This window comes from Rhyacophila brunnea, unplaced genomic scaffold, assembly GCF_057557595.1.
Source record: "Rhyacophila brunnea isolate RB1 unplaced genomic scaffold, BYU_Rbru_1.0 scaffold_4, whole genome shotgun sequence".
In the NCBI taxonomy this organism is placed as follows: Eukaryota; Metazoa; Arthropoda; class Insecta; order Trichoptera; family Rhyacophilidae; genus Rhyacophila; species Rhyacophila brunnea.
Genome location: NW_028233068.1, coordinates 5755933 through 5783283, shown reverse-complemented (window position 1 = coordinate 5783283; position 27351 = coordinate 5755933). Strand labels below are relative to the sequence as shown.

The following is a 27351-nucleotide window of genomic DNA, read 5'->3' as shown; positions in this document are numbered from 1 at the left end:
TCATATGCATGCTGTCTTATGTCTATATTCTGCAGCGGTACCTGATCGCGTGTGCTGACCACGTAATTATGACCACTGCATGTGAAAAATTGTTATTTTTCACATTTTCCCCATATTTTGTCGCCCTTTAGGAGACTATGCAGTATGACCTGCCTACCCCCACTGGACACCACTTAGTAGGGAAAAAAGTAATATCTATGTTATTTAATTTATTATTCAATTCCAATGTTCATACTTACTTCACAGTACAAACTAGCGTTTGAGGAGTATTGCCTTCTTTTATTGAAATTATTGGAAACTCCGAAACAGTTATATTTTCTGGGGGAACTGAAATTAATGTAAGCAGATTTCATTATTATGTACTAGTAGACCTCTGCCCCCCTGGTCGCCTTCGATGGCCCAACCCCAACTTAAAGGGTATTGTTTCCTGGCCGCCTTACAGATAATAATTCGCCGAATATAGAGATACATTCGAGTACCTATAGTTACAAGGGGGATACTACGAATACCGATGAGCTATCCTAACATATCACTTAATTCTAAAATCAATAAAAAAGTAATAAATTTGAATACGACATGTCATATTCAGGCAGCTAATTATCCCGGGAAGTTAACTGTCACATTTGGAATCAAGTATGTTAACAATTATTATAGATAACCGCATTGTTTATGGAATTGCCCCAACCGTGTTATTTCGGAGCAATAAAAATAACGTGTCAACTATTTATAATAGCACTGCAGGATAAAATAAAATTACTTACATTCAATTTTTAATATAGTCTCTGATTTTATACTATTTCCTTTTTGTCCTTTAGATGGCGTAGCTTCACATGTATATGTACTGTGGTTTGAAAATTTGTCAAACACTTGACCATGGCTGTTATTAAATATCTGAAATAAGAAATGACAGAGATACTACACACTTTTAAAAACACTTTTAAATGGGAAAAAAAGTTACATACTTTGAAGACATCCTGAAGAACTATAAATACTAAGTAGGTACTTATTGTTCAAGGAAAAATAGAGGAAGTCAGTGAACATACTAATAGATGTAGCATTTTATTAAAATACTGTCTGGTTACAATGTATTGCTCCATGAATGCGGTGAGAAACACTTTTTATAATGTGTGCTTGATTCAGAGCAAGGGCTTTACGAAGCATATAATATGTTGTACTGGTAGTTGTTGCTTATTCTTCAAATGGAATATGGAAAACTGTTATATAACATTATATGTATAAAAATGACGATTGTTGTAAAATGGTAATAGGTACCTTAATTAATCTGAATAAATTGAAAATTTTAATTTACTGCGAACAGATTACCGCATTGCATTTGAACATAATCAATAACTAACTAGCAACTCGCAATCCAGTGCCCCGGCTTGACTATTAGTCAGCCTTGGGTTCAGCGAATGGCTAAAAATTGTACTTCGAACTTAGCCTCAGTTCTGTGGTGACCATATGCTCCACCTTAAACCGAATACGGCAATTTACCATTATTTGAAACATGCAATAAAACACTATTATTGAAAATATCTGTATGGCAAGAAGTGATGTCCAATCTCCAATAAAAAATGGGCAACCAGAATATTAAGAAAAGAAGTATCAAAGAAGATTTTGTACCAATGTGGAGTTCACAGATTCGAAAATATTCTTCATCAAATTTTTTTCTATTGTTGTTTTCTTTATGGTGAATGTTTTCAGATTTCTTGAATTTTCTGTTTCCAGGTTCAGAGGGAGACCATTCTTCAACCAGCTCACATCACAGATCGGGGAACATTCCACGTGACACGTCATTGATAATTCCTGATTTAACAATAATTAATGATAAAGACGTTCAAAATAGGTACATAATAAGCATAATACATTGACGTCCCGTGAGACCGGCATACGTCTATCTGTCCTTTGCCAAGGTACGTCACAATTTTTATAATTTATAACTAACATACATAATGACTATTATATTTTATTGAACGCAAACTGAAGTCAGACCTTTATTTTATTCTAATAACTTATGTTTAGGAAATAAATATTTATTGGATTGATGTCTCCTGAATTTTATTTGATAATTTGATGACACATTCCTAAATTTATAAAACAATCAAGTTGTTAGTAATTAGAGGTGTATTTAAACGCATGTGAAGTTTTTTTAGTGTTTTCCGGCTTTACTTTTACCATACTCCTTGATGATATATAAATATTTACATTAATGTGATTTTAACAAATCAAGAATACTTTATGTCATTGAAAATATTGTCTACTGACAAATATTGTCAGTAGGTCAGTTTAATTGATCGTATTTTGGCCAATAAATCTAAAAAAATAGCTTTACTAAATGTGAGCTCTAGCTTGGTGATGGATGAATGCAGTGTTAAAAAATACTGGGCTAAAATTATGTTTCCTAGGAACACACAAAATTTGAATTCGATTCTGGTGAATACTAAAGATAAATTAGATAAACTTACCCAAAGTGGTATTTATCTATTAAATTGTGACTCTTGTGATGCCAAATATGTTGGACAAACAGGACGATTTTTTAATATTACAATTAAAGAGCATTTAGCCTGTGCCACAAATGGTAATGAGTCTTTTCTTTTGGAAATCATTTATTTTTAAATAATCATTCTTTTAATATCATTAAAAAATTAAAATCCTACATTTGAATGATAAATCTAAAAAATTGGATAAACAAGAAATCCTTGAGATTAATAGGAATAATTTTTTTCCTAATTCTAATTTGTTAAATGATCAATTGAATTTGTGTCATCTCCGTTATTGTATCCTATATAATGTTCAACATTGTCTTATTGATGTAACATAACTTTATAGATTGTACTTTATTTAATTTTTTATTTATTTTATTTTTGACCATTTATATTTTCGTTTATATTCATTCTTATTTATATTCATTTGTCAGTCATAAATATTTGTTTGGTGATATATTGAAATACTATTGTAAGTACCTACTTATTGCTTGATTTTTTTGTTTTATGTTAATAATTTAGAATAATTTGTTTCTTAATGATGTAGTATGACATAATAATATAACATTTCATTAATTTTAATTTAATTGTTATTGACAAAGTATTATTGGACTGATAATTCAATGTATTGGTAGTATTTGGGTTGCCTTTTGAATTTGTTTTGATAGATGCCTGTTTTGTAAAGATTATTCAGTTGAAAATGTCCCTCTGAGACGGATGAAACAGGTCCAGATATATTTATTATCAGTGGAAAAAAATACAAAAAATGCGTTTTATTAAATTAAATGAATAATAATCGTCAGTAGCAACTAATATTGTTTTCAATTTTCTTATGAAAGGTGAAACACAGTCCTAAGTATGGTTCTTTAAGAACGAAAATGAAGCGAAACAAACGAAACATTTTTTTTGTTTTCTCCTATACAGTTTTGTCGATTAATCACTAAAGAACATTTTGATCATTTTTTCACACTCACCATAATATTATATAGCGCACGAGTGACATTGGGCAGGCTGGTTAAAATAGTTGGATTGACTGAAAAAATGTTTAAAATAAAGATAGCTCATAATATAATAATAATACATAAGATAAGGAATGTTGAAGAATATTAAAACATAGATACTAATTCATTTTGTTAGGTAATTTGTATATATAAAAATGAAAATACATTACCATACACATCAATAAACGTCGGCGAACTTTGTTCTCCGAAACCTACATCATTTCCAGCTGCACACGAGATGTTTGCTTTCGTATCTACAGAGACGGGACTGATGACCCAAGTTGATTTTTGAATGTCTGCCACTAACTCGGAATTTTTGTACCACGAAAATCTGGAAAAAACAGGTTTTTTCAAAATTATTTATTTTACATAACAATAAACATTACAAATTTTAAATTCAAAGCGTTCATGACATGAATGTTTTCAAATTATGTAGGTATATTCAATATATTATAGAATGCTACATTCTCAAATCTTGTGTCTTATTCGTTAGTAATTAAGGAATTATTTGATACCTATCCTAATATAATATGCTAAAACCGATAGCCAGCATTATAACGCAATTCGATAAGAATTTCATGTAACAACTACTAGTTTAAATCGTCGTAATTTAGTAAGATGCCCGTAGCTTAATTGGAAAAGCATACTAGCGTGAATCCAACAGATACAGATTCAAGTCCTGTCGGGTGTCGTATTTTTTTCTACAACATGATTTTTTCTAGTGTGTACATGCATGAGATTTTTTAAAATTATGTACCTATATATTTTATTCAGTTGATAACCTAAATGTATTTTTAAGTAATAGGTGTTAACGTATTACTAATTAGTTGTCAATAAAATCTTTACCTTTTTGCCTTTGGTCTTCCGGAATCGGCAACTGAACACGTGAGGCTGACATTACCGCCTTTAGCAACTTTATTATTTGATATGTTGACAACTGCTCTACCGGGTTTATCTGAAAACGATGACAATTCTTAAAACATTAAGCCAATATCAAATCTCAACAACCCTTCTCAAAACTTATAACAACACCTTTCGCTCCACCACCCACTACGTCTCCACATCTTTTCAGGCACATTACCTACATGACAATATATGAAACATAATACACCCTTCGATGCATTCCAGGAAGAACTTGTATCTGCACCAGTAGCGAAGGGTGGATGTAGGCCAGTGGCGCACCCAGGGGGGGGGGGGGGCAAGGGGCCCTGGCACCCCCCAAAAATGAAAATTATCAGAATGATTTTAAACATTGAAATCGAAAGCCAATAAACTATACATTTGGGCTTAGACAAATAAAGACACGGCAAAAAAATGATTTGTAATAATTCACCAGTACCCTTTTTAGAAATTTTTTTTAGATTTTAATTTCTAGCACAAAAATTTCGAAACACTAATGTCAGGTTTTTTTAGAAACACAATCCCTAATGGAAATGTCAAAAAATTCTCGGTGTCCACCCGAATTCCGGAGTGGTGTAGGTCATGGCTGGGAAGGACTGACAGAGCTCTAGCCTGGGGGCCTAGGCTGTGGGGGGCCCGGCGATAAACACACATCATAAATTAGCTTTAATATCTAGTAAAAAAAGTCGCCTGCGGCGCTATTATACTTCATGGCCATGTACATTTTCAATTATTTGTGTAATTGTGCAATATATTTTTTGATTATTATGTGTCGATACTCGACAGCTCCATTATTAAAATAGATGTATTAAAAATCGCCAATAATTCACTGTATAAGTACCCATAATTTGAACTGAAACACAATTTGAAGAACGTTAATGTAGTGTTTCACACTGCCTTTAATCTAAGCGGTAGGTAGGGGGCCCGTTTAAGGATGTGGGGACCATGGTGTAGGTACACCGAGTGCAATAGACAAAATACCGATAAACGAGAAATTAGGCTGTGAAGAAGAAAAAGATCCTATGGGACTAATTTACATTCTCCTACTTGGCCCCCCCCTAATATTAAATCCTGGGTGCGCCACTGAGGTAGGCTGTTAAGATCCACCATAAAAGTGCACATTAAAGTTTGTAAGTCATACGTATTTGTTTTTATTGAACTAAGACTACAATTTACAGGTGATTTTGGACAGATCGTGTAATCTTGCAATTTGCACGATAAAACGTGTTTACAAGTGCATTTTTTGTTATGGCCCGCGATAATACAATATACTGTCAGCAGTAAATCCATGCACTGTAAACGGGTTATAACATAACTTTGTAAATTGTAGGTACATTATTTATTATTTTTATTTTTATTTAATTTTGACTCATATTATAATATTTTGGTTGTATTTGTTTGTATTTGATCTTACTTTAATTGATAATATTGTTTATTTTATTATTTTTATATATTTTTTATTGTAAATTTTGACTAATCATAAATATTTGTTGATATTAATGTTATTGTAAGTGTTGATTGTTTCATGTTTTGTGGTTTGTTAATATTTAAAAAATAATTTGTTTAATGCCCCTGATGTAGTATGAAATATTAATGTCCTACCTCATTAATTTTAAAATATTTTTGTTATTGGGAAGGTATTATTGGAAGGACAATTTATGTACCTATTTTTATATTATTTCTGTCGCTTTGGTTGTTTGATAAATATTGTTTTAAAAAAATGTATTCAGTTGAAAATGTCCCTCTGTGGCGGACGAAACCGATCCTAATCTATTGATTAAAAGTGGAATAAGTACTACAAAAAATGCGTTTTATTAAATTAAAACAACAATAATAGGGTTATTACATTATTAAAGAACAATACAAGTGCAAAACTTAATATGCACAATACGTACACGTAATAATTATTGAGATAATATGTTAAATGTGTACTTAATATTTTCGCATATTATTTCATCTAGTCTGTGGACAGAAATAAATGGTATGGGGGTCATGGGTTATGCACCACTGCCTCACGTCGAACATAAAGACAAGCGTTGGTTGTCTTTTGTGAAAGCTTTCTCTATACTTAAGAAAATTCGCTGTCGTTTTACAGAAAACAAACAAATTATTAGTACACAGAGTATCGATAATCTGTGTCATATAAAATCCACCGGAATATTGTCTCTTGGTGTGCGATTGGTTTTATGTCGATGTGTAGGTTGTTAATTTCGAAAATATATTTTTAAACAATCAATGGAACTATTTTTTTGGCTGCGTTTAAAAAGTATACTCACAATGTACGACCAATTGTTTTTCATTACTGAGGTCACTGTCTCCTGCCGAGGTTTTCACTTTGCAAGAATAGTTTCCATGCATTTCTTTGGTAATAGTTTGCAGTTTCAGAGTTGCTGGCTGTTGAGATATACACGAATCGACACCTGAAAATCAAAGTAGCTATACTCCTCTCTATGTGTTATAACTTTATAGAATAATCAGTTGAGATACATAAGAATCATACCTTTTACTTTTGAATTGCAAAGAGGAAACGAAAGAGTTTTTCCATTGCATAACCAAGTAACTTCATCAAATTTTTTCGGATATCCTCTCACCAGTATGCAACTAAAGGTAGTTCCATTTTTATTGCCCAGAATTACGGGGTAGTCTTCTTTATCCATGGTTAAAGTTACTTTTGGTATGGCTGAAATCAATTTAAAGCATACGTTATGTGTAACATTTTTAACAAAATAAAGTTAACAAAGAGATTTTTTAAATTTTATTTCGTCATCACTTTTAACGTATGTAGTCGAGATTACACTCGAAATCGTCGCCCGAGTTTGGTATGCATCTAATCTTCGATCTCTTTATTGTATCCAAATGGCGCAGAGCAGGAGCGGTTCTATTCCGGTAGGGATCTGGTAAACTCACGTGTTTTTTTCAGTGTGTGGTTGAACTCAAAGTATGGACCACAATATAGTCACGAAGATAATTAATACATAAAGAGTTTTTTATTACTATTATAACACGCGTTTAGATAGCTAGTCCTACACTGTATACCTACGTAGGTATCTTTAGTTACTTATTTTTTTTTTATTTCGGGTCGAGGCTTTACAATAAAATTGCATCGAGATGATTAGTTGATGTATAACACCTGAAATAGCTATTGACTGAAAAACTATTTGCGCACTAAATAAAGTACTGCTAAGCTAAAGGATAATTAGATTATATTCGTATCTAATATACAATATGTATACGAGGGAAAAACTTTCACTGACAGTTAGGTTACATAATAATACGATTACAAAACGAGATCAATATCATGTTTTTGATAGGATGAAATTTCATTCGATTTAATATTATACATATCAACATGATTGAAATGCACATATTATGAAGGCTTACCATACGCCTCAATTTGTCCCGGTTTTACTATGGGTCCCATTTTGTTCCGGTGTATAATGTACGTATTTTCTGTTTCACACGAAAAAGATCGATAATTTGAGCCCTAAAACTCTGTGATATTGTTATTGTTATGCTAGTCATCATCAGATAATGCAAAAACGGGGAAGTCAAGAATTTTTGTTTTGTCTTTGACATATTATTATTTATTTACATAAGATACCTAAGATTCAAAACATCTGATTGAACTTCTAAATAATATAGGTATTTAGACTTTTTTTCCATTTTATGAATGGTCAAAATAAAATGATTAATTAAAAAATTAGCCAGAGTTGGTGAACCTTTTTACGTACGCGTGCCAAAATTTCACAAATATTATTTTTCAACTGTTTGACAAGCCGAGCAATTTTCATGGGGGAAAATGGTTTTTAAGAATTCTATTAAAAATGATGATGTTATAGATACCACTCACATAACATCACTTTTTCAATTACGTCATACACCACCGTCATACCAATTATGAAACGGTCTGTCAGAATTACTACTCGGTACTAGTTCCTCCAAGTTTTTGTTTATAATTTGGTGCAGCCATTTTTGTGGGTACAACATAAGGCATTCTCTTGCTATAGTGGTGTCAAATACCTATTGTAAATCGGTCAAAATCAGAAATTCGCGACGCGGCTTCCCCCGCCGCCTGATGAGATTAGCGCGATAATATTATTATATGTGACGCATAAAGCCTAAGGAACGACCTATGCAATTATAAATTTACATTAATGTAATGCTTTTTCTTGAATAGTATTTGCCTACTATTTTTTATACAATGCGATCTGTCATTTATTATTATTATGGGATTTTTCTCTCTTCAAACGCGTGCCATGAAAATTCATCTCGCATGCCACTGGTGGCACGCATGCCATAGGTTCACGACCACTGATTTAGACTATTCATAATTAATTGTTTCCAATTTCACAGGTTTTTTTTTATTCAATTAATAAATTTTTATTTTATTGTGTTACAGTTTGGAAAAAAATAATTATGGTAAACCTCTAAAATATATAGTTTCAGCCGTAGCAAGGACAATGCAACAATGTAAAAGGAAGTGAGATAATAATAATTTTATTGCCAATGGTGGTTATAATAAATATTCTGCGGGTGCGAGCTAGAGTCTACGTCACGTAACATTGCCATTAGGAATAGATGTTTTTGAATGAATGTTTTCGAGTGCCCGGTTTTTACTAACACATTTATACGGCTGCGTATACACACAAATTCTTGTCACTGTGTACAATGGCAAGGTTACGTGGAGGATAGTGCCTTAGTCCTCCCTCACCAACCCACACGAGTGACCTAATACGCTAATAGTGTGGTCAAGCTGGTCTCTAACATTAATAATGAGAACAATTATGTAGGTACTGACATAGAACTTCTACTTGTGCAAGGCTAGTTGGCCCTGGACCCACTAGATTTTCTGCATGACAAGAAAAATTTGTTTGTTCCTTCAATGTTGATGCATTAACACTTAAAGTGGGGCCACTTTCGGTCATAATTAGAGAATTTGCACGCCATACAAATCTGAAAAGAAAAATCAAATAATCAATTTCAAAAGAATATCTTTACGAAATCTTTACATAATACAGGTACCGGCACAAATAAACACTGGTTAAGCAACGTCCCTATAAAACATAAAAATTTTGTAGAAAATAGGTAATGCGCGATACTATTTTTGAATTACTTAAATTGACCAAACTGCAGGGTTGAATACCCTACCAACCAGCATGGTTTAGCATAAACTACTTGGAAATTAGTCACAATGTAAATTGCAACCTAATTTTTATTTAAAAGCGTGAAACAATAAAGCAATTATGAAACAAAGCCATATTGCACGCCAAGCAAATTTTACCAGTCGTTTTCAATAACTAGTCTGATCTCAGCAGAAATTAAACATAAAAATACTGAACATTGAATTTTGAAAACACTTCTGAGAAAATATATTATAACCAATAGAAAAAATCTTTTTGAAAAAATTAGACACCACCGCACGAATTGAACCTGCAGCTCTCGGGTATCACGCCCACGCACTTAGGCCACTATGCTATACAGGAGTCATACTTAATTGCAACAAATTTTAACTATTGGATTTTTAATACTCACTGAAGTGCTTCCCAAATTGAGCTACTAGGCTGTTAACAGTAGTTGTTAATACAAGTATTTGTTTTCTAACGTGGAAGTATATCACGTACATACAGGTTCAAAGAATACATTCATTTTATTTGTAAGAAACATCGAAGATATAATTTTATTTTTGTATATTCAATTTTTTACAGATAATTTTATTCATTTGAATCACTTTACCGAATAAATCATTTATTAGAACAACTGGGTAGGTATAATAATAATTTATTATTTTATTTAATGAATATTACAGAAGATTTGAGAATGCGACATATTCTTATCGAACACACATCATCTGGAACAGCCTGAAGAAACGGTACTTTTCGGTACAATTTTTTTCTAATATGAACGTTTCTGAGGTTTTTTCAAATTATCTATATATTATTTTTGGGTTATTTGAATATACTTATTACTATAATAAGAAAAAATAATAATTAATCTCACCTGTGTGCTATTGGGTTTCCTTTATCATTAACCGTACAGTTGAGAGTGATAGTCTGATTAATGTAAATCTTTTGAGGTGAATAAGTGAGATATGATTGTCCAGGTTTATCTTAAATAAAAAAGTTAACAAAAATCAATTAAATATTTAAAACTCATTCACAGTAAGGTACATAGGTAGATATATATATATATATATGGTAGATACATATTTCCAATTTTAGATAACAATATACAACCTACAATATTTTGAATTAATTGATGTTAAGCCTCAATTACATTGAGCTTCTTTACGAGCTGTTTATTGGCAAATTTAAAAGCGGGCGGTTCAGCTACTGCGATTTGATGATTACACACAAAATTTTCCATTCGCTGAAAAGCCACAAGCCCAGCCACTATTTTGACGGAACGTAGTTCGTTTTTTTACCGGGAGGTTGGTACTGCGCTCTACTGCGCAGACGCAGTTGGCCCACATGCCGGCGTGTAGGGTATAAAGTTGACCGGCTTTCAACTTTTCTCGGTAGAGTGTTTATAACCTGCTTATTAGCTTATTCGATGATTACACTGGGCGTCTTTACAGGCAGATTGTAAATTCGCCAATAAACAGCTCGTAAAGAAGGTCAATGTAATTGAGGCTTTAGGTACTAAATACTTCAATGTGTGTATGACGGTAGTTACCAAAATTGAAAAGGATGAAATAACCTTACATTTGATATCAACATTTATGTCTGATGAGCGTTGTGACCATCCCCTCTCATTTTTCAAAGCACAATTATATTTTCCAGTATAATTCCTTGATGCTCTATTTATAATTATTAGCGTTGGGTCTTTAAGACGATCAACGCTATGGTTAGAGTATATTTTGTTATCATGAAACCTGAAATTTAAAAATTACTATTCAACCATTTGAGACATACTTAATAATAATAATAACACACATTTTGCGCTAATACGTGTAAATTTTCACATCAATAAGACCAACGACCGCAAACGGGTGTACACAGTCATGGGCATGGAGGAATTACTTGACTGATTCCTTATCTAGTGATATCTTAAGCCGCATTTAGACCAAACAAACGAATGTGGTTCTTCCCCCACTCCGGCGAAATTCTTATGCTCGCTCAACAAAAAGCGAGACAATTTGAAAGACAAAATTAAGTATTCGTCTGGTTTTTCTTAAGGCTATACTTCAGCTGGGGCACGGTCTAAAACGATCATGACTACGCGACGCGAAGATTGTGCAAACGACGCGTGCAGAACAAAACATAATTTGTCATAAAAAGTCAACATGCGTCCATTTAATGTTATGTTTATTGTTCTATTAGTAATAATAATAATATATTCATTGACATGTTCTCTTTTTCAAGTAAATGGGTAACGTTTTTTAGTCATCTTTACATGATTTAAGAATTAATTCCCCCGTCGCCATCACAAAACAAATTTACGTGTTCACAGCTTGACTTTCGCTCTCCGATTGCCAGCGAGTCTGAAATTTCGTCGCACCTATAGTTGAAAATTATTTGCCGTATCACTAAAGTATGCTCTTAAGCACCTCAACAAGAGAAATAATATATTTAAATGTTTATAAAATTACATGTAGGTATATAATAAAATTGTATTCTATTGTTTTTTAAATCTATTGAAAGAATGATCAGCACTTACGTGCGTTTAACTATTTCAACAATACTTGTGATATAAATTATTATATCTCAACAAAGATTAACAGCATTCATTGTCAATGATTTCACGAAAAATGCTATTTTATTTATAATTAATAAACAATTACTTTATCTCGCGTCAGTGTAGGTACTTCCTGTGTTAAATAACCGACACTCATTCGTATAAAAACGTTCGATCGTAAAATAAATATTTTCGAATAATTTCACTCGAGAGAGGCGTTTTTATACGGAACGTAATCAAAATGAGTTTGATTTTATTTATGCATAATTTTTTTATTAGAATACAAAAAAGATTTGATTAATGATTAATTACCTATTAGATTATATTTATTAGTAGACTTTTGCTAGTTTATTAAATTTATTGACTGTGTCCTTCGAGGCGGCACTGCACCGTGGGCTAGATCTAATTAACTGTTCATATTATGATAAGGGGTGGCTTTTTAGTTGTGTATAGGGCTGTTTGTGTTATTTCTTTAATTGTTGATATATTCTTCCCTCATCCTCCTCTAATTTGAATCCTCAAACACTTTGAATTGAGCGAATGACCAATTTGTAAATCGTGCTGTTAATATACCTCCACGATAATCGTATCCGGAAATTTGTACGTAAACAGTTCACCACAGGACATTTATTCGTACGCCGCAGTACGTGAAACATGAGTTCGTGTAACATTTAATCAAATGACGAGTTCTTTGTTGAACATTTCACCGTAGAGTATATTTGTACGTATGCAACAACATGTGGCGAATTTTATGAGATGTCTTCACTAGGTTAGGTTAGGTTAGGTTAAGGTTAATCTAATTGGAACAGTACTATTTGCAAACTATCACCGCATTTTGTAAGATACGTAAAAATGTATTCCACGGTGAAATTTTCAACGATGAACTTGTCATTTGATAAAATGTTTTACGAACTCATGTTTCACGAACTGCGGCGCACGAATAAGTGTTCCACGATGAACTGCATACGTACAACTTACATGTAACCCACGATAATTGGGTTCATATCAGTGACGTCCCTAGGCAAAGTGCTGCCCTTGGTACGAATTAGAATGCCGTCCATTTTCATTGTTTGAAATAAATTCTCTACAAATTTGTTACGTACCTACATAGTTACATATTTTATTATTTATTTTCGATTATCTTAGACAGATAAATACACAAATAATCCATCCACTGACATACACCCATATTTAGAACATTTCCAAGAAACCGAGTTTCGAACAGTGGGGCTTTTAGGTATATGGATGTCTGTGGCATACACAGGTTTGTGGGCACCCTTGTGAAAATATTGTTTGTTCGACAAATCGCCATTATAATATGTATTATGTTATGTTGTCAGGATTTTTTAAACTAAGATGTCGATAGGTACTTTAATCAAGCGACTGCACCGTTTTAATTCCTGGAAAACCGCCACAGCTCTGTAATATTTTTATACGTTTCTTCATTCGCCGCCCTTTATGCTGTGCCGCCCGTATGCAACGGATGATCTGCCTACCTCCATGGGACCATTCTTATTTATGTACATACCATGCAACACCAAGTAGATTGCTAGGATTGGCAACATAATCACACCGGAAGGAGATGTCTTCGTACTCATTTATCGTAATATTGTAATTTTGCCATGGAATCAATGGAGCATCTGTAAACATGACAACATAATTTTATTGAATGCAATACGTATTATGACATTATATTATTTATTAAATTAAATTCTAAAACATTTTTGGCATTGCAGCCATTTTGGTCAAATTCGAAAACTATTTATTTGAAAAATATTACTTATTTTATTATTCAAATATAAAGTCTGAATTCGTTAAAGGATCCCATCTTATTATTTCATAGTATTTCATGGCTATGCTTAACAATAAAATTAGGTTTATTAAGTTTTCCCTTATACAGCGAGGCTATTTTCGTATAATTCATACTTTTAATGTATGTTATTTTGATTAAAAACCGTTGATTTTTATAAAATAATTAAAAGGTGCAAAACCCAAAATCCTTTTTATTTATACAAAATTGAGCTTCAATAGTGTGACCATATCGAAATTAGACTTTATCGTTTAAGTTTATCATGCATTTCAGGAAGATCGGAGCATTCCATATACCTACTTATTTCATTACATAATCATTTATCCTCTTTTTGCATGGCTTGTTTTTGCACGGTTTCGAAATAACACGGTTTAAAAAAAGTACCGATTATTTTTTAATATCTTTTATTTACACTGATTTTTTTTGCTTTAACACGGTTTAAAAAAACTAAAAAGAACAAAAATACGTATGTATGTACATATTAATCAAAAAATTGCGTTGCAATGGACCGCACGCCACTGGTGCATACATATGTTGTCGCCGGATGCTGACTAGACATACCTACATACATACATACATGGTGCCACTAGTCAATCACTTCGGGTTCAATATTAGAGACGCGCCGCGTGCTTCAGCGTCAGCGTCATTAAATATTTCCAGCGATGAGAGTGATTTTTTGCCAGAGAAAATCAGCAGTAAACAGGCACGTTTATTGTCAAGTAACGAGACTGAATGAATATATTTCTCGATGCTAAATTTAATTTAAATTGAAAACTATGTATTTTTATGTATACATATTTTAATGTATACATAATAAATAAATTCGATTTATTTTTTAGTTCAAGAATTTCGTATTTTGAGTTGATTTTAAGTAACCTATCTACCATTTTTGTATGGGCAGTTTATCTTTTTTACACGGTTTTGTTTTGCACGGTAGTCTTAGGAACGTATTCCCCGTGCAAAAAGAGGATCGGGTGTATTATGTTATATTTTTTTATTTAATGGCATAGGTAATGCAAGGTAAAAAAAATCATATTTATTGTTATTTAACGAATCTATATTTAATAACCTATTTTTTATTTAACGAAAATTCATAAGATTTAGGAATGTAACATTCTTTATATTGAACATACATAATTTGAAAACACTTCTGAGAAATATATAACCAATAGAAAAAAATCTCTAAAAAAATATATTAGTAGGTATAGGTCTCTCAGCCAGAGTTGGTGAGAACACAGATACGAAAGATTGTGTGTATTAGTGCATTTCTGAGGCAAACGGGCATTGCACAACGTCTACGAGAAACAGCAGTTTGTGCTTGCTTACACCTACTTATTGCGCTTATAGCGAAAAGAGGACAACATGCGTACCTATACATTGATGTCGTTGAAACATCCTTTTTGTAACCAATGCGTTTGTGTGAGTATTGCTTGGCCTCAACTCTTGTTAACACGTCTATACCTTGTAGAGGTTTTACCACAACTGACACGTTATTGTATATGCTAATGGTTAGAGCATAGACAATAGCGAGTCGGAAATGATAGTTGTCTAAAGACCTTCAATATATGTGAAGGTTACAAGGGTACTCAGCCCTTTTCAAAATTATCAAGTTTAAAGAATCAGGATAAACCTTTACACTAAAAACATAGTTTAATAAAACTTCATGCTGTCTGCCGTGTATTACCACTAATGTATTTGTGGCATATAAACGTTATAAATACCCACGCGTGTTTTCCTTCAACACTGCCCATACAATATCACATGTCACACACAAAAGCAACCGTCTGAATATAAAATAATAACGGGGGTTGTTGACTAAACAAATAACGACCGCACCCCTTATAACCCACATTACAATGTAACTATAATGTATTACTTATTAATACAAGTCGCAAACTTACAATAAACATTTAATTTTTTAGATTCATTCTTCATATAATCGATTTCAGGTAGGCTTGCTTCACACCTTACCTCGTTGCCATTGTGAAACTGATTAGCCACAAATGAATATGTTAAATTTGTTCCGTATGTTCCATCCTATGAATAAATAAAGACAAATTAATAAAATTGATTGAAAATGATTTCATAATATAATGAAAATGTCAGAAAATATATAGACTTCTCGTAATATTTTTTATAGATATAATTATTATATATTATTAATATAATTACAAAATGAGGGCTCTAGTTTCATAATTCACAATCTCCACCAATGCTTGTTTTTGGAAAATCAAAAAAAAAAAAACAGTTTTCTAAGTGCAATTGAAAATGAATAGCGTGATTATTGTTGTATTCAATGCATTATTGATATAGAAATGTAAAAATATAAAATCTCTTCAATCTAAACGTGGAGAATGTTAATTTTGCTGTGAGTCTATGGAGATTGTTAGTTTAGAACCGTGGAACAGACGTTTAAACTATCACAGATAAACAAAAACTGTCGGCCATGATAGTTCAATGTGGGACTCTTATTGGCTGGAATGTAGGTTATTAGTTTAGAAAATAACAAATTTTGAGAATGTGAGTTTAAAAAAAAATCATAATATTTTGGCCAAGAAAAAAGAAATATATCTTATTTCATCAAATCTACCGAAATTTTATAGCTATTCTTTTGCCCCCCATGTCCAGATCATGGCGCTGACAGGAGGGGGTGGGTGGAAGGCTGACAGGGATCTAGCCTGGGAAAGAATATAAATATTTAAAAATATATGGTTGTGTAATGCGATTTTTGATTATGGTGTGTCGATACTCGATAACTCAATAAGTCAATTGGAATAATTGAATTAAAAAAATCGCTAAACATACCCTTAAGTTTATCTCGTGGAACCCTGGGGTTTCGCTGAACACCATTTGGAAAACACTGCTATAGATAAATACGGGGGGCATGATTCATAGACTTGCAATTTAAAATTAACGAAGAAAAATAATGGTTATATTAATATGCAGCATACCAGTGGCGCACCCAGGATTCAATATTGGGGAGGGGGGGGGCAAGGAGGATAATGTAAATTAGTCCCATAGGATCTTTTTCTTCTTCACAGCCTAATTTCTCGTTTATCGGCCTTTTGTCTATTGCACTCGGTGTACCTACACCATGGTCCCCACATCCTGAAACGGGCCCTCAGGCTAGGATATTTGTTGGGCCCCCTACCTACCGCCAAGATTAAAGGCAGTGTGAAACACTTCATTAACGTTTTTCAAATTGTGTTTTAGTTCAAATTAAGGGTACTCATACAGTGAATTATTGGCGATTTTTAATACATCTACTTTAATAATGGAGCTGTCGAGTATCGACACATAATTATCAAAAAATATATTGCACAATTATATAATTGAAAATGTTCATGGCCATGAACTATAATAGCGCCGCAGGCGACTTTTTTTTGCTATTAAAGCTAATTTATGATGTGTGTTTATCTCACTTATCTGGTCAACCTGACACGCCAGCCATGACCTACACCACTCCAGAATTCGGGTGGACACCGAGAATTTTTTGACAGTTCCATTAGGGATTGTGTTTCTAAAAAAACCTGACATTAGTGTTTCGAAATTAAAATCTAAGAAATTTTTCTAAAAAGGATGCTGGAGAATTACAAATCATTTTTTTGTCGTGTTTTTATTTGTCTAAGCCGAAAGGTATGGTTTATCGGCTTCATTTTCATCAATTTCAATATTTAAACTCATTCTGATTATTTTAGGGGGTGCCAGGGCCCCTTGCCTCCCCCCTGGGTGCGCCACTGCAGCATACTAATAACTAAACTATAAACAAATAAACGATTAATGGCAGATATGAAAACATCGACTTTTTATGTTTTACCTTTATAATATGTGTGTATAATTTTCTTTTATTTTTTAGATTTTAAGCAAATTTCACTCATACCCATTAATCGTGTTTTAATACATCAACATATTGTGTGTTGGAGCGTTATATTTCTCGAATTTGTTGGGTAGATCGCGTCCAATTTATTACGTAAAAACTCGATCACAACAATAAACAAGTTGGCCACTCCTGCGCATCTATTCTATACACAAGGCTGCTATCGGCGGCTAACAAGAGTAGTTTATCATATTTATGTATTGAGGCGGTTAATTGTTACAATAAATCAACCGACTGAACTGTCAAAACTGTAATTATATCTCGCTCTAAGAGTAAATATGATAAACTACCCTCGATAACCGCCGATAGCAGCCTTGTACGTAGAATAGATGCGCTGGTATATATTATTAGAACAAAGATGTTTATAATAATAATATTACTACGGGAAACTATTTTCTGCAGCCCCAAAAATTATCCAAACAATTTCATGTCCAACCGATTAGAGCACCACCCCGTAAGTTGGTAAGTTTATTATACAATTACCAGTGGCGAAGGGTGGAGGTAGGCTGTTAAGATCTAACATAAATAGTCCACAATAAACTTTGACAGTCATACGTATTTGTTTTCATTGAATGAAGTCCACAGTGTACAGATGGTGTTGGTTATTTTTTTTATAATCAATTAAACACTGCGAAAACATATCCTTAAAATAGATAAAATTATGTCATTAAACCATACACAATTTTGGATATTTTGTAGATCGAATAATATTTGTTATCTACTATAGTTTGGTTTAGGCAAGGTTTAATGAATTTTAAAAAAACTAACCGACAATATCTGTAATATTATGTGTTCTTAATTCAACGGAAACAAATAAGTATGAATGAAAAATGTGTACTTTTTAGTCGAATCGTCCATAACATATTAATAAGAACTATTATGGTTTGGTTTAGACAAGGCTTAATATATTTTTAAAATCTAACCATCACCACCTGTAAATTGTCGTCTTTGTTCAAAATAAACAATTACGAATGACTGAAATAAAGAAAAAGAAAAAAAAAACGAATGACTGACAAAGTTTAATGTGCATTATGAATGTCGGATCTTAAAAGCATACCTCTGTAGTGATTTAAGTGATTTAAATCTCAAATTTTAGATATTATTTGTAATGTGGGTACCTAATATTATTACCTTCATTTCACTGTGGCTGTTGGTTGTTTGAACAGTGTTGTTTATGTAAAGCAAAACAGTCGGTTTAGGATTTGCACCATCACAGTTGCATCCGATTGTAACATTGTCTCCGTCATTGACGTGATCCTCCACACCAAAAATTTCCATGGATATAGGATATACTGAAAAGAGTATTTAAATGAGAATATTTTTTTGAAAATAACTATTGTCACTTAGGCATGTTCCATTTGAAATGGATTGCATGCATTTTTTTAAAAAATATTAACTATAAGGCGATACAATAAGGGATAAGGCCATATTATAGTAACCATTTTTAATTAAGCTGTGCAAATATTTGTTTTGCGTTCTTCTCAGATCTTTCCGGATGTTGCATTGGTTTGAAGCAGGTTGGGAGTGAGTGGATTTATTGGTAACTGGACAAAATAGAACATAAAAAAACATAACCGCCACGGGAGAAATAAAACATTAATTTTTGTCGTATTATCTATTTATTAATTATTAAATACTTATAAAATCTAAGTTTATAATTGAAATATATATAAATATTTAATATAATATAATCACTGCATGCATGTTGACATTCGGCGTAAAACCCTTGATTTATCTGCTTGATTTTGATAATCATGCACAACTCCGGAGAATTATTAAATTCACTTTTTCGTTATACCTAGTCAACTAAGTATTTTGAACATAAATTAGATTGATTAAGACGAGATACCTATACCTAGCTTGCCGGCAACACCGAGTTGAGACCCGTCTCTGTCTGACGTCTCCGTCTCTACCCGAGACTGTCTCTCCAATCTCATTCGTCAAGAGTAAGACGCGATGTTGTCATTTTATGGTACAATTTGACAGGTTCTAAAAATCGGTTAACCTACAAATGAGTCTCTCGCAGTGTAGTTCATTTTTTTGCCGGCAGGTTCGCCACTGTCGTTCTACTGCGCAGGCGCAGATCGAAAAAATCCCAACTGTCGCATGAAAATAATTCAGAAGCTTCCGATTTTTTTTGATTCACGCATGCAATCTTGCAACTTGTATGACAATACGTGTTTACACGTGCATTTTCTTGTTATGGCCGCGATAATACGTAATGTCAGCAGTAAATCCATAAACGATGTATTATGTTACAAAATAATTTGAATTCAAATACAAGTTATTAGGAATTGAACAATGATCTGGCAGAGCTCCGAGAAAGTGCTAATCGATCGGAAAACCAATCCAACATGTGAAAGTTTCTGCTATTTAATCCCAAGCATATAGACGATGCTCAATTTCTAATAAAGTTTTAATAAACAATTTAGCTGTGTGAATGTGTTTTGGAAATCTAATGATACTCACATATAAAATCCAACTGAACTGTCTTAGTTTCGTCGCCGGCCAAACATGTTAGATTTTTTCCGTGGTATTTTCTCTCGATTGATATATTCAAATAGTTAGATCCTTTACCATTGACAGTAATGTTGTTACCTGTAATTAAAAAAAAACCAGTGATAGAAAAATCAAGAACGTTAAACTATAGATATCTGGATACAAGTTTTTCGGTTAAAGATGTACATAAATGTGATATATATTATATAACTAAAATATTACACATATAGAATCTATGATAGTAACCACTAGTAATAATATAGTGAGTGCATTCCTATCATTGGCATTGAAGTGAGATATTCGTCACTGTGAGGTTTGATTTTTTTTAAGTAGGTATTTCCTGTACCGATTTATGCCAAATAAAATTGAAGGTCGTTTACCAATAATGCAAAGATATTTAGTTGTACATATCCATATGTAAGGTGACGGAGACATGGGCGAACGAGTCAATCAAGACAGGCTCTCCTCGGTATGTCTGCGGAGTATTTTTTTTGATCATATAGCCCGCAGGTAGGATAAGAACCTAGGAAAACGCTTGGTTTTTCGTCAGCTCGGTGAGATCAAGGAGAGGTTCCTCTACGGAAGAAATTGAAAATGTCGTGGATTTCCACTGACACAGATCCTGCGTGCTGCTAAATGCCGAAAGAAGTGGACTGAAGTGAAAAACGCTGAGTGATACTTAGGTCATCCGGGTTACGATCCTCAGCCATGACGTTCCGACAAATAAGAAGATTCAATTTTTACTACGAGGGGAGTTCCATAAGTTCGCGGAATGATGGTGAAAACTGAAAGTAGCAAGTATTGTGGTTAAAATTATTTTTCGTAATCCTTTTTAGGTATACTTGTGCAATTTGAAGTTGATTGTTCCATTCAGATAATTTTAAAAGTATCAAATATTGAGCTAAGTGCAGTAATCGAATTCCTCACAAAATAGGGGAAAATTGTGGAAACTATAAAAAATGAAATGAAATTGGTTTATGGTACCCTTTGTTGTGGTAAAACCATGATTTACAAACGGTCACGTTTATTTAAACAAGGTAGAGAGTCATTAGAAGATGATAACCGTTGTGGAAGGCCAAGTCACGTCACGTAAATGGTCAGATAAAACTAATCAAAATCGCAGAAAGGTACAATCTATCCAAAATAACACTTTCCAGAATTATACACGAAAATATTGGGATGTTAGCGGTAAGCGCAAGATGCGTGTCACGAATGCTTATGCCACATCAAAAAAATTACTGTGTGGAATGTTCTAAGCAGTTTTAAAGTTGTCTGGCGTCAATCAAAAGGGACTTATCAACAACATTGTTACGGGAGATGAAACGTGAGTTTACCATTATGATCCTGAGCTAAAACAAGAGTCTATTCAGTGGCATAAAAGGGTGCTTCAGCACCCAAACGTCGAACCATCGGCTGGGAAGGTGATGGCAACAGTGTTTTGGGATTCACAAGAATTCCTGTTAATAGATTGTAAACGAAAAGTCATCAACACCACAGGACAGTACAACGCTAATATTGCAAGTCACTTAAAATAATCTATTAACGTAATAATGAGGAGCAAATTAACAAAAGGCGTGTTCTTACTTTATGACAACGACTTAAAATTGCAATGGCTGCTATGAGAGAATGCGGTTTCCAGGAATTACCTAACCCATATTACAGTCCTGATATGGCACCTAGTGATTATTACCTGTTTTCAAATTTGATGAAAGAATTACGTGGAAAACATTTTGATGATAATGAGTCCCTACAGGCACCAGTAAACGACCATTTCGAAGGCACGTCGGAAAATTATTTTTATGAAGGTTTAGAAGAATTAATCGATAGATCTAAGAAGTGTATTCATTAGAGGTAGGAAAACTCGTCGATTTTGAAGACTAAGTATACTTACTACCAGTATAAAAAAATACTTCATTATCAAAACTTGTTCCAAAGTACTTACTAGTATTTGGAATACTATATAGAGCGTTTGGTGTGCGTATGCGACATAAGTCTCATACTCAACTGGAACTAAAACTTAACTCCATATTAGTATTTGAAATATCAGCTTCGATAGAATCGCTAAAAATACACTGAGCTGGCCTTGACGAAATGTCCCTTTATTATAAAATTTTAAACACATTTTAAATGTATGAGAATATTCTTGAACATAAAATGAATAACAATGATTGTTTTATTTTAAACAGCCGTCACCTCGCCACAGTTCCAAGGGAATATGCTGCTACAGAAAATTTATGACCTATTGTTCATTCATAAGATGATGTCATTCACATACATAGACTAATAAATTAAAATATAATTGTATTCAAGTGCTATCTCGCTCGCGCGCATTTAATGTTAGTAGTATTGAAAGTCTACCAACTAGCCGGCGACTCGCAATGTTTTTTGTTACAAGTTTTTTGGAACAAGTTTATTGGGCTACACGTACTTAGTATGGGTAGTTTCATCCGATACTTGAGTACACAAACTGGTGACAGTATTTCCAACTTACCTCTAGTATTCATGTCCGATGAGATTATATTGAAAAATAAAAATATAAAACATATAAATATTCTTTTCTTTCTTTCCCATTCCGTGAACTTATGGAACTGCCTCGTAGTTATTGCTAATGCAACGTGGTAAACTGTTTCGAAAATGATGATTGTTGAATATTTAAGAAAAGTTAATACACTAACCGATTTACGTAATATGCAATCGAAAATCTTCATTTAATGTGAATATGTTACCGCACTTTTTTGTGTCACCGTCTGACTATTATATATGGATTTCCCTCTAATAGATTTACTGCTGATGTGGATATTGCACTATGTTGAAAGTACGCGTATTCTCCTACCTTCACTTTTAGAGTGGATTAAGTTCGGGGTTTCCTTTACCCTAATAGAGCATTAATGTAATATAGAAGAAACAGTGAAATAAAATAACCGATACTCACCTACAAATACGTCGTTTAGTTTCCAAGCAATTTCAAAGGGTTGACTTTTTCCTGTCATTTTGGCGTTACATTGTATTGTAGTATTTTGATGTTCTGTAAACTTATTATGATCGGCTGCACCAGTTAACTCTTCCCTCTTTTTATCTATTAGATAGATTTTTGGTTTCGGCTTGTTACCATTGGTATGGTTGTTAACTGTAAGCAGGAATAGTTGATGAAGAAACATTGAAATTATCTACAAATAACAATAAAAATAAATAACACAATTTACACAATATTTTCTTAAAAAACCAGTAAAAAAAATAGTGTATTAAATAAATTATATTTCGTTAATTTGGAGTTACATGTTGTTTAACATTATATGCCACGTTAACTCTAGCTGAATTACTTAATTTATATTGTCATAATATCATGTAGATAACTTAATTATTATACATAATGTTAATTGGTTAAACTATAAAAGACTTTACTATTTTGAATGACGAACGAAGAGGGAATGCAATTCTCTTTTTTATTAGAAAATGGGACATTAATGAAATATATAAATAAATAATTTAGAAAAACCTTAGAAACTTACTTACGTATATACAAAAAATACCTTGATTTAATTACAAAGCTGGTTGTCTTTCATTGGTGGACTTTGAAATCCTCGAATAGCATTTTTAAATGAATTAATTCGCAGACGGATCGTGCATCGATGCATGGGTCACATTAAACTTTTAGTTTTAATAATTGAAAACGAAATTGAAATTAAAAATATTATTCAGTACAAATAAAAAATTGTTTATTTTTTTGTTGTGTTACTTTGGTCAAAATATCATAATCCACTTTAAATCTGGAGGTGTAAAATTAATTTGAAGCATGCAGATGTTTATAATTTTTGCCAAAATGTATTTTTTGAAGCACATGGTAGAAAGAGCATGTTAAAAGAGGTGTGTACTTCGAAATGCGACTATCGTATTCTACATGTAACTAAGTAAGTTTAGTTTTTTTGGTCACCATTGATAATATTGTATTCTAACAAAAATGCCATATTCACCGCATGGCCCCTACATCCTGAACCGGGCCCCCAGGCCAGGATGTTTGGCGGCCCCCCTATCTATCGCCAAGGAAGGGAAGTTTTATGTTCTACAGTAGAGTTCCCCAAATGGTATTTCGCTGAAGCCCATGGTTCTGCAAGGTATAATTATTAAGGATATTCCGTGTACTTTTGCGATATTTTTTTATTTTTCAATAAATTCACCTGAACTATTGAGTTGTCGACACTCGACATCATAATATTATACAGCACTGAACACAACCCCTTTTATGGTAGCTAAGTAACATGCGACCATTCGCTATATAGGGTAAATAGCCATTTATATTAGTTAGGAAATACAAATTATTATAAAATAAGAGTGAATCATCATTTTTATATATGTATTCTATCCAACGATTAAGCCGCGCGACTGCGCGGCGTTGGCCTATAACGCCGTGGGTCCCAGGTTCGATTCCTGCGTCTGGTAAGTACATATTATATTGTTTTACAATTTGTGTGTGACTCAGGGTATGTACCTAATAGGTTCAGCAAGTGGCTGGACATCCATTTTTCGTAAAAAACAAATTCTGTTAATACAAACCTCTACTTTGTGGAGGCCCATATGATCATATTAACCCTTTACTGCATGATTTTTTTTTTGAAAATTTTTATTTTTTCTTGGTGTCAAAATGCCCTGTGAATGAAGGAAAAATAGTAAAAAAAATATTTTTCGAAAATTTAATTAAATTTTGTATGTTAATGTGTGGTGTCGCAGATTTACGACATTTGGAAATCTTACATTTTAGTATGACAAAATAGAAAACCAAATGAAAACAATTATAAAAAACTAATGTACACACCTTATTTTGATGTGTAGATATTTTTATTCAACCAATTTCAATCTTCTGTATATTTTTTTTATTTATTTACAAATGCGGATTTTCGCGTACATACGAATTCGTCAACTGTCAAAGCAGAAATGCAGAGACTATAATGCAGAAATGCTTTATTTTTTGAAATGTCCAAACAAAATCGGTAAAGTAGGATGTTTATGGTAAAACAGTTTTCTAGGCATCGAAAAAGGATATTATTTGATAATTTACACAGATGGCATTGGCTATATCGAAATAGTTTGAAATGTCGCAAATTTGCTACACTATGCAGTAAAGGGTTAAGATCGGACATGGTCGAAAAAAAAAATATATATTTATATATTCTATCATACCTCACCAAATTGCATCGCAAAGCCACATATTTTTTTTTAAATGTTAATAGTTTTTAGTAAAATTTAGGGTATGAAAACAAGCTATTTGGCAGGAAGAAACGATAGATTTTTTGAAAATAAAATTGCAACTAAATTTACTTATTCTACCAAGAACGAAGTCAATATATTTGCTTTCGCTTAACGAAAATATAGTGCAAGAAATCGAAAAAATGTCGATAGTGTAAAAACACACATTTTAACAGAAATATATTAATTTCAAGATTGACAAGAAATACCTATATTGTGTCAACGGCGTTCAAGTTTGGTTTCATGTTTGAAGATGAGAGCTTCTTTCTTATAGATCATTAAAGAATATACATGTTAGATTAATAATTATTGTTAAAATGTTATTTTATGTATGCGGAGATTCGAAATATAATATATAAAAACATTGAATAATACATGAAATTAATTGTTTCATCGTATTTTATTTCTCACTAAAATAGGTACCGACCTACCTGCATTAAGTATCTGATAGTCAGAAAACTGATGTGCATAAGAATAAATAAACTAAATATCTAGCGTTTTTAAAGACATTTAAAGCTGTTGGGTCATCAAAAATGCTAGTAAAAATGCCACAAGCCAGATGCGTTTTTTGCAAGCTAAATGCCTATTGAAAAATGTTAGATCTGACAAGAAAAACGCTAAATTGGCAACGCTGCATCTAAATGGAAATACACATTTGCAAATTTTCGCAATGATATTGTTTCTTCAACACACATAGTTTGGATGTAAATGCTATTTCTTATGAATCGTATTTTATGTAACAATCTGCAAGTAGTTGATATTTGCAAAAAATAAAATAATAAATACATAATTTAACTGTTATACGATAGTTGTGAGGCAGTATTTTTTAATTGCATAAAATTTATTATTGCAATAACTGTTAAGTTAATAATAATATTTATGGGTCGCATGCGGCCCGCAGGACACTAGTTGCTGACCACTGACTTAAAGACATTTCACTCGCTAGGAAAGTGAAACATCTAGGCTCGAATCCTCGTTTGTCATGGTTGTTTTCTATGATTTTTTCTAATATACAGTCGAACTTGGTTATTACGAGGAAGATGGGACCGACTGAATTTGCTCGTTATAAGCATTACTCGTAATATCGTTATATAACATTTTTCGCGCCACGTTCTATTCAAGCATAGAACATAAAAAGTCTGAAAACTATCGTAAAAATCCCCAAAACATGCATGCCATTCATAAATTACAAAAGAAGTTGTTTATTGTAATGCAGTGCTGAGCCGCCGGCGCCGGCCTTCTAACTTCACAAAGCTTGGATTTTTTACATGCAATTTCAACCATATGCGTGGATACTTTTTCAATGTTGTCGGGGAAAACACCAATTAGGTACTTAGACACTTAACTAGTGTCATAAACGTAATCCGATAGTTAACTGCCCGGTCGAATTTAATTGCTTAGGGTCGAAAATGTTATTTTTAAACGATCGACGCATTAACAGTTTTACTCGGAATACTCGAGAAGTAGCTCATTAAAAAAGTAAATAAATGTATGGAGATAATCATAAACTAACATGTCAACGAATGTTTCCTCATTTAATCCGAGATCTCGCTATTTCCGTGATCGTAATAACCAAGTTCGACTGTATATTATGTTTTTGAGATTTTTTTTAAATTATGTATTTTTAATAATAGGAACTAAACATTCGATAAACAGCATCGCAAAATAAAAATAGTAATTAAATTGATAAAAACACGTGGAATAATGTAATGATGACTTCTAATGTTCTACTTACTATTCACAATTAATTGTTCATCGAAGAATAAGTTTGGGCACAGTTTGGAAGATACACCACAAACATAGTATCCTGCGTCCTGTTCAGTTACAGATTTTATTGTAAGTTCTCCTGGGTATTCGTGAGAAACA

General features: G+C 32.7%; 1 protein-coding gene across 1 annotated transcript; it reads right to left on the bottom strand.

Annotated features, from left to right (window-relative positions):
- Window positions 1-235: 235 nt before the first annotated feature.
- On the bottom strand, window positions 236-27351 carry LOC147066747 (B-cell receptor CD22-like). The gene is made up of 17 exons (XM_085954673.1): window positions 27221-27351; window positions 23177-23371; window positions 20215-20343; window positions 18877-19037; window positions 15770-15905; window positions 13587-13698; window positions 11086-11255; window positions 10382-10490; window positions 9183-9337; window positions 6885-7064; window positions 6661-6804; window positions 4331-4439; window positions 3655-3815; window positions 3458-3516; window positions 1624-1806; window positions 762-891; window positions 236-327 (listed from the first exon to the last, which is right to left on the bottom strand). Exons 2-17 carry the CDS (start codon window positions 23232-23234, stop codon window positions 236-238), a joined length of 2088 nt encoding a protein of 695 aa, XP_085810799.1. The 5' UTR covers window positions 23235-23371; window positions 27221-27351.